Genomic DNA, 9,388 nt, shown 5'->3' on the forward strand with positions numbered 1-9,388 from the left:
GGTAGGTGGTTGAGATTGTCTGTAGTTCAGGCTGGCATCAAACTCCTTATGTAACTGAAGATGACCCTGAACTACTCATCCTTCTGCCTCTGGATCAGAGAACTGGATTACAGGAATGTGCCACTTAAGCTTTTAAGTAACACCACATAGACATTCTCCATGTCCACACATTCATTCACAAAAGTTTGTATTTGTAGAATAAACTCCCAATAAAACTTCTTGGTCAGCTTATCTACACTGTATTTATAGTATTAACTGATAGGTCTTCTGTATTGGTCTAAAAGAAAGTGGTCCCCAAAGGGAGTAGCACTATTAGGAGGTGTGCCTTGATGGAGTAGGTGTGGTCTTGTTAGAGGAAGTGTGGTCTTGTGGTGGTGAACTTTGAAATCTCTTTTCTTAAGCTCCACTAGTGTGACACTCAGTCAACTTCCTGTTGCTTGCAAGATATAGGACTCTCAGTTGCTCCAGCACCATGTCTGCCTGCAAGCCGCTATGCTCCTGATCATGACAATAATGTACTAAACCTCTGAAACTGTAAGCAAGTCATACCAATTAAATGTTTTCTTTATAAGAGTTGCTGTGGTCATGGTGTCTCTTCGCAGCAAAAAAAAAAAACCCTAAGACATCTTCCCAAGTTTCCAAAATGAGCACCACAACCTACAGCCCTCAATGAGTTCACTTTACTTCACCCTTGACAATGCTGTTTTGACTACTTACCTAGACCTTTTGATTGTGTTTGAGGCTTTTACTTGCTAATTTATTTTTTTCCAGTTTTTAAATGTCGATTTAACCTAAGCGAAACTACATTTTGCATGAATAGGAGATTAAGTAAGTGAATACTGTTCAATAATGTCAACAAAACATTAAATAAATAACCCTCTGTACTAAATAACCCTCTGTACTAAAATAGAAGGGTCTGGAAAAGATGCCTTCAATGCTTTTTTATATACTTGAAATTTTTTTTTTTTTGAAAATTAAAAAAAAAATGGCCAGGAGGCCTTTAATCCCAGCACTTGGTAGACAGAGGCAAGCAGATCTCTGAGTTTCAGGCTAGCTGGTCTACAGAGTGAGTTCTAGGACAGTCAGGGCTACATACAGAAATCCTGTCTTGAAAAACCAAAACAAACAAACAAAAATTTATGTGTATTTGTATATGTGTACACATGTGAGTGCAAGTGTACATGGAATTCAAAAAAAGTGTGCTGTGTCTCCTAAAGAAAGAATTATAGGTAGTTAGAGTTATAGACAGTGTTGGGCTACCTGACATGGGTGTTTGGAACCAAACATAGGTCTTCTCAAGAACAGTAAGCACTTTTAACTGATAAGTCATTTCTCCAGTCCTAGTTTTATTATTATTTGATAAGCCTGCTATGGTGTTCTATAACTGCAATACCAATATATGAAGAGTAAGGCAAAAAGATCTTGAGTTTAATGTTAGCCTGGGTTACAGAGATCACAGTCTCAAAAATAAACCAAACCCAAGAAATACTGACTTTCCTTCTGTTGACTCAGAAACATCTAACATTTAAACTGTTACTTTACTCATTAGCAGTACGTATATATGTATGCAGAAGCACATAATATATATGCATACATACATACATACTTTTTTTGGAGGGGGTGAATTTTTTGGAGATACTGTCTCACTACATCAGCTTGCTATACAGATAGACCAGGCTGCCCTCAACTCACAGATCTCCACCTGCATCTGCTTTCAGAGTGCTGGAATTAAAGGCATATGTCATCACTCATAGCTGTAAATATGTAATTTTAAATCTAGATTATGTTTATGAGAGAAGATACACAATAATTATATGAGTTGCAATTTCTTTTCCTTCCTTTCTCTTTTGTGATTCTGGGACTTGAACCAGGTTGCTGAGTATGCTAGGCAAGCACTCTACCACTGAGGTAATTCTCTCAAATGTCAGTATGGGCAGACTACCTGGTGATTCTTCATTTCTTCTTCTCTCCTTTGCTGAAGCTGCTTTAATTGCACTTGGAGCTGATTCTCCACCTGCCTCTGCTTGTCCAGGACTTCTTGGTAGCGTTCCTTCAACAGGGTTCTCTCTGTCATCATTTTGTCCTATTAAGAGCAACAGAAGTTTCTTTCTCATTTGAATCACAAGAAACTCTCAGCAGTTTTGGTTTTTGCTTGTTCATTTGAGAAAAGGGTCTTACATAGCTCAAGCTAGCCGCCATCTTGTTATAGTGCTGAAGATGCTCTTCAACTTCTGATCCTCCCACCTCCATCTCACATGTACTGCAATTACCACACCTAGTTTATGCTGTACTAGGGACTGAACCCAGAGCTTCCTGCATGACGGGCAAGTACTTGATCAACTGAACTATATCCCCGATCTGTATCTGAGATGCGCCACACTGTCCAATACAATAGCTAATAACTGTATGTGGTCAAGTAACTTCAAGTTAATCAAACATGACAAAACAGAAACATCCAGACCCTCAGGAGCCTAGACACATTTCAAGAACTCAAAGCTAATAAATAAAATGAAAACAATTTTATTTATTATCACTGTGAGTGTATAGGTATAGGATAAATATGTGGGTATAGTATACATGTGTTACAGCATGTTTGTGGAAGTCAGAGGACAACTTTGTGGAGCTGGCTCTCTTTCCAGCTTTTAAAAGCTATTTATTTATTTGTTTGTTTGTTTGTTTGTTTGTTTTGATTTTTTTGAGACAGGGTTTCCCAGTAGCTATGGAGTCAGTCCTGGAACTCACAGCCTGCCTCTGCCTCCCAAGTCCTGGGATTAAAGGTGTGTGCCACCACAACCAAGCAAAAGATTGTTCTTTTAGATTTATTTATTTTATGCATATGAATGTTTTGCCTACATGTATATATGTACATTCTGTGCTGGGTGCTTAAAGAGATAAGAAGACAATAGACCCCCGAGAGCTAGGATTAATGATTGTGAGCCATCATATAGGTCCTGGGAACCAAACTCAGGTCCTCTACAAGAGCAATTGTTTTTATTTTTAATTGCATATGTGTTGATATGCATGGAAGTGCAAATGCCCAGGGAGGCTAGAGATGTTAGATCCGTTGGCAGTGTAGTTACAGAAGACTAAGAGCCATCTAATGTGGGTGTTAGAAGCTAAACTCAGGTGCTTTAGAAGAGCAGTAGGTGCTTTAATTGCTAAGCAGTTCCAGTCTGCCCCCCCGCCCCCCCATTCCACTCTTTCATGAGCTCTGGGGATGGAACTCACTCAGGTCATCAGGCTTAAATAGCAAGCACTTTTACCTACTAAGCAATCTCAATAGCCTAAGGGGGCTATTTTAACAGACAAATATCTCCTACCTAAAATTCTATTGTTTTGCGGGGCTTTTTGTTTTGTTTTTCTTTTTTCTTGAGATATGGTCTTTGCAACCAACTGGTCTTGAAATCAAAATGCAGCCAAGACTGGCCTTAGACTTCTGATCCTCCTCCTCCAATTTCCCAAGTGCCTAGAGTTTAGAAATCAATAGTTCTTCCATCGCCACCCTTGCTCATCATCCTCCCCCCGCTTTGAAACAAAACTTGACAAACAACAAATAACTGCCAAAGCAAGACCCTGTCTCAAAACACAAATATGGGTTAGGGCGGTAATTCAGTTGGCAAAATGCTTGACTGGCATGCACAAAGCCCAGGGCTAAATCCCCAGAACCACAGAAAACCAGGCCTGGTGGTGACAGATGGATAATGGCTGGCACTCAGAAGGGAGAGGCAAGAAGACAGTTTGAGGCCAGCCTAGGTAAGATAAGACCCTTTATCCAACATAAAAATAAATAAAACTCCTCATACCAATCAGTCTGGTGGCACCCACCTGTTAACTCAGCACTTACGAGACTGAGTGGAAGGATTATAGCTTCAAGAACAGCCTGAGCTACACAATGAGACTTCATCTACAAAACAACAAACCAAACCACTACAAAGGGACAAAATGGAAAATACATTAAGTAAGGAATATATCTGAAAAAGAATTGATAGAGTGACAGAAGCTTAACATTGTAACAAGATTACTAGAATGTAAGACTGAATGACTCAAACCCAGTATACCGTGAACTAATTATAGCACACCCAAACTATTTTATGTAGTATGCAGAGACAGCTTTTTGGGGCAGCAAGGCTGGCCTCAAACTCACTACACAGCTGAGGCTGGCCTTGAACTCTTGATCTTCTTGCCTTTACTTCCTGAGAATATACTCATGAACCCCTATTTCCAGAAAGGATCAGCTTTTAAAGAAACAATGGGGCCAGACTTGATATATGCCTTTTATTGCCATCACTTGGGAGGCAGAAGCAGGGGGGATCTCTTCAACTTTAAGGCCAGCCTGGTCTATATATTGAGTTCCAGGCTAGCCGTAGTGAGACTCTATGTACTGGATGGTTTTGTGCATCAACTTGACACAAGTTGTCATCAGAGAGGAAGGAGTCTCAGCAGGAAATGCTTCCATGAGACCCAGCTATAAGGCATTTACTCAATTTGTGATCAATGGGAGAGGGCCCAGCTCATGGTGGGTAGTATCTTTCTAACAAAAGTAGACCAAGCAAGCCACGTGGGGCCAGCCAGTAAAAAGCACTCCTTCATGGTCTCTGCATCAGCTGCCTCCAGGATCCTACCCTGTTTCTGTTCTGACTTCCTTCTGTGATGAACAGCAAAGTGGAAGTGTAAGCCACATAAACCCTTTCCTCCCCAAAACTTGCTTTCTGGTCATGGTATTTTGTTGCAGCAATAGAAATGCTAACTAAGGCAAACTGGTATCAGCATAGTGGGGTACTGCTGTGACAGATCTGACTGTTTTGGTGAGAACTGTGGAAGGACTTTGGAACTATGGGCTAGAAGAGCCATTGAGTGTTAAGAATTCTGTGGGATGTTCTGTGGGGAGTTGAAAGATCAGAAGATGGAGGCCTGTCTTATGAACTTTCAGAAGGACGTTTAAAGGTTCAATCAGGATCATTTTATTTTGAATGAAGATTTTGTGGCTCTGGTTAGCTGGGACTGAAAAATCAGCAGTAAGTGATTAACAAGATACCAGAACTACTAAAGCAAAACTTTGTTTTCCTGGGGTGCTTGATGCTGGTCAGATGGAGCTAAGAAATTAGTGGTGATTAAGACGAGACCAGCATCACTGAGGTGAACTTCTGGGAAGTGTTTTCTGAGAGCATAGAGAAGCTGTGTTCCAGTGTGTTGTACCTCACACTGGCAGCAGGACTTGGTAATATATGAGTCACCAGGAAGCACTGGTTTTGAAAGCATGAGGGGTGGGTCATGGAGAGCAGCTGAGGCTTGGCACTGAGAAAGGCTAGGAGAGGCCACTGGTGAAAGTGCAGCCTAGCTGCAGCAGAAGACCCATGTTTGGGAGCTGTCAGTGCCATGGGACAACAACAACCAAGAACAGCAGCAGCAGTGGAGTAGTCAGCCAGAGCCTAGAAGACAAGCTGTGTGCTGCAGAGAGCAGAGCCAGAGAAGTGACCCAGGCCCTTAGGAGGAGTTCAGAAGATCTTGAGTAGTCCCAGCCACTGGACAGTTGGAATTTGGTTTTGATTTGATTATGATTGTGCCCTGGTTTTTACCCCTTTTATAGAAAGAATTTTACTGAAGCCCACAGTTCAAAGACCGAATTTTTAAAAGACTTTGGATTTTAAGAGATTGGCTATTTTAAAGGGACTGAAATTTTTGTGTTTGAATTTGTAAAGACTGGAACATTTAAAGTTACTTTCTGTTTGTTTGTTTTTGTTTTGTTTTGTTTTGAGATAGGTTTTCTCTGTGTAGCTTTGGAGACTACTTTCCTGGCACTCGCTCTGTAGACCAGGCTGGCCTCGAACTCTGTTTCTTATGTTTTTAATGTGAGATCTTGAGGATGAATAAGAAAGGAAGGTTGTGGATTAATAGTGATGAGTTTGTGTGTCAATCTGACGAGAGGTCAGTTTACTGGTTGGTTTTGTGGGTCAACTTGACACAAGTTAGAGCCATTAGGGGAAAGAGCCTCAGCTGAGGAAATGCCTCCATGAGATCTAGCTGTAAAGCTGTAGGAGGGTCCAGGCCATTGTGGGTGGTGCCTTCCCCAGGCAGGTGGTCCTAGGTTCTATAAGGAAGCAAGCCAGTAGGGAGCACCCTTACAAGGTCTCTGTATCAGCTCCTGCCTCGGGATCCTGTCATGACTTCCTTCAGAAATGAACAGCACTGTGGAAGTGTAAGCCTAATACATTCCTCCCCAAAGCTTGCTTCTTTGGTCATGGTGTTTTGTTGAAGCAATATAAACCTTAACTAAGACACTCTATCTCCAAAATTAAATAAATAAAAATTAATTTTAAAAAGCTAAAGAAAAAAAAGGCAGGCGGTAGTGGTGCATGCCTTTAATCCCAGCACTTGGGAGGCAGAGGCAAGCGGATCTCAGTGAGTTTGAAGCCAGCCCGATCTACAAAGTTCCGGGACACCCAAGACTGTTACACAGAGAAAACCTGCCCTGAAAAAAACAATAGATAAACAAACAAACAAACAAACAAATAAGGAGTGTATCAGGGTAAGAGTAAAATTACCATAGGAAGAAAAGAATACTGTTAGGAACATGGGGATGCTTCATCTGGAAAGATTTAAACTTGAGACTTAAGAATGGGCATCAAGGGGGCTGGAGAGATGGCTCAGCGGTTAAGAGCATTGCCTGCTCTTCCAAAGGTCCTGAGTCCAATTCCCAGCTACCACATGGTGGCTCACAACCATCTGTAATGAGGTCTAGTGCCTGCAGGCCAGAAGATTGTATACATAATAAAAAAAAAAAAAATGGGCATCAAGCTAGCTGTAGTGGCATATACTTTAACCCCAGCCCTCAGGAGGAAGAGGCAGACCAGTCTGAGTTCAATGCCAGCCTGGCCTAAAAGAGTTCCAGGCTAATCAAAACCACATAACGAGATCCTATTTCAAAAACAAAAGAAAATGCCTTACATTAAAATCTTCCCAGCACCTGGGTGGTGATGGCATGCCCCTTTAAGCACAGCACTAAGGGGTGGGGAGTGGGGACAGACAGACACTACAAAAAGCTTCACAGTTCTTGGGAAATGAAAGCAGGAAAATTTAGGATCTAAAAGCCACCCCCCCCCCCATTGTGAATCCAAGGTCAGCACCAGGCTATATGAGACCCTGTTTCAAACAAAACAAATCACACGTGGTGGCTCACTCAATAATTGTAGCAATCCTGGTGGCTCACTCCAATAATAGAGGACTGCTATGAGTTCAAGGCTAGCCTGGCTACAGAACAAGACCCTTTGTCAAAACACAAAGAGTGATGGCTATAATGGTACAAACTTCTAATCCCAGTATTCAGGAGGCAATACTCAAATTCTGAAACCAACCATGGCTACAACAACGACACCCTTTCTCAAAAAATACAAATAAAGGACATTTTAAACTACATGTAGAGAGTAGAAAATAGAAAACAAGTTCTATCACCAAATCCAAACAAGTAATGTAGCAAGAACTGCAGAGGTCCTGTCCTCCCTTCAGAGCAGGACTGGCATAAAAGATATTGCTGAAATGTAACAGGCTGGGTGAGGCAGTCCATTTCCATTGTCGGGATTGAACCTTTCCTAACCAAGGTAACAATGCTCACATCCTGTGTTCCGATTGCTTTATGTGACAATGAAGTTTTAGGTACACACTTACCAGATTCTTTTCAATATCTTGATCTGTGTTTACCTCTGAATCTGCTGTCTTAAAGTCAGTCTATAAAAAATAAATAAAAATAAAAATTAAATTCAAGACTTTAAGTCACTTTAACACAATCAGAGTTAGTTATTCTAGACCTTTCACCTAGAAACCACCACCAAAGAACAAAGCAGCAATGCAGTCCTGGGAAACAGACACCACCATCCAATACAATCTTTTCCCACAAAATGGTCTAACATCTGCCTAAGAGAAAGCCACAAACCTAAGGGAATAACTGCCTCCTGAAATCTATTTTCTTCCCACAACAAAGCACCAGAAAGCAGGAATCACTGTACTTCTTGATGTAGACCAGACAATTAGCAAGGACTCCTAATGTAAGGACAGAGGTGAAAAGTATGAGTGCTAGCCAAGCAGCAGAGCACACACCTTTAATCCCAGCATGTGGGAGGCAGAGGCAGAAAGATCTCTGAGTTTGAGTCAGCCTGGTCTACAGAGTGAGTCCAGGATAGCTAGGGATACACAGAGAAACCCTGTCTTGGGGGATAGGGGAAAAAGGGAGACGTATAAATGCTAAGGATCTACACCAATCAAGTTTTCATCCAAAGAAATTACATGGAGGTCATAATAGTTGCTACGTGCTATATAATTAGACACTGGCTTTCTTGTTTCTGGAACAGCAGAATGAAGCCACTGTATAACACTGTATGCAAACAGTATGATGACTGCTTGCAAAAACAAAAAAACAACAAAAAAAAAAAAAAAAAAAAAAACGGCACAGCGCAGTTCACCACATAAGAAATGGCTCCTACCCTCACCTCCCCCAATTCCATTTTAGTAGTAGAAACTTGATACTTGACCTGTACAGCAATGTTCTGAGAAAGCTTCAGGGAAGAGCTATCCTGATCATCATCCTGATCCACTCTGACTCCTTCAACCCCATTTTCAGGAGGCACTACAGGTCGGAAATCCAAGCCTGCGTCCCTGCTACCTTCCTTTAGGATGGAGGCTGGTGGGGCTTTCTCTTCAGAGCAATTCTTGGAGGCAAGTTGTTTTGAGTGGCACCCTGCCTTAAGAGACCGAGTGACTGGATGGAGGCTCTCCTGGAGGCTTGTGTCCCCCTCCTCTCCTGCTGGGCCGGTCAAGTCCTTCAAATCAGACTGAGACCCACTGCCAGAAAGACAAAGGGCTGTGGCTACCAAGTTTTCTCCTAAAACCTCCTGGTGCGCTGCTGAAGCATCACTTGCTGATGAACCAGGATTCTGCTCTGGGTGTTCCAAATGAGCATTTCTGTTACTCTCCTTGGTTACCATTTGGCTACTTACACTCGGTGGAGACGAGTTCTTCAGTTTCTGGGCAGAGTCTTTGGGGCTATAAAAAAAAATTTAGGATAAGATTGTAGCTCAGTGGTATGTCATCTGACTAGCATGCCTTAGACCCTGGATTCTATTCCTAGCACAAAAAAAAAAAAAAAAAGAAGAAAAAGAAAGTTTCTCTTCATCCAACATTTGGAAGATTAAATATGGTACTTTCTTTTTCAGTGCTTGGGATCAAACCTAGAGCCTTACACATGCTGGATAATGTTCAACCACTTAGCCACATCCCACACAGTCACTAGAACAAAACTAGAACCTATAAACCCTCTCCATCATCAGAACAAACTAGTTTTTAATCTAACAATTTCTACCCCATATATAGGTAGTCCAGCCTGGTGGGGGGGGGGGGG

At 41.8% G+C, this 9,388-nt stretch overlaps 1 protein-coding gene across 7 annotated transcripts in view; it reads right to left on the reverse strand.

Annotated features, from left to right (window-relative positions):
- Positions 1–9,388, reverse strand: part of Rnf214 (ring finger protein 214) — a 48,760-nt gene that overhangs the window by 33,082 nt on the left and 6,290 nt on the right. For 5 of the 7 annotated variants that reach the window (XM_050156391.1, XM_050156388.1, XM_050156389.1 and 2 more), the window contains exons 3-5: positions 8,523–9,033; positions 7,663–7,722; positions 1,943–2,083 (exon numbers count right to left, since the gene is read on the reverse strand). In XM_050156391.1, the coding sequence (XP_050012348.1) occupies positions 1,943–2,083; positions 7,663–7,722; positions 8,523–9,033 (712 nt within the window). The remainder of the gene's footprint in view (positions 1–1,942; positions 2,084–7,662; positions 7,723–8,522; positions 9,034–9,388) is intronic. The other 2 variants (XM_050156394.1, XM_050156393.1) reach the window with 1 other exon arrangement.

The sequence above is a fragment of the Alexandromys fortis genome, unplaced genomic scaffold (assembly GCF_014885135.2).
Source record: "Alexandromys fortis isolate MF-2015 unplaced genomic scaffold, M_Fortis_MF-2015_v1.1 scaffold_89, whole genome shotgun sequence".
Classification (NCBI taxonomy): Eukaryota; Metazoa; Chordata; class Mammalia; order Rodentia; family Cricetidae; genus Alexandromys; species Alexandromys fortis.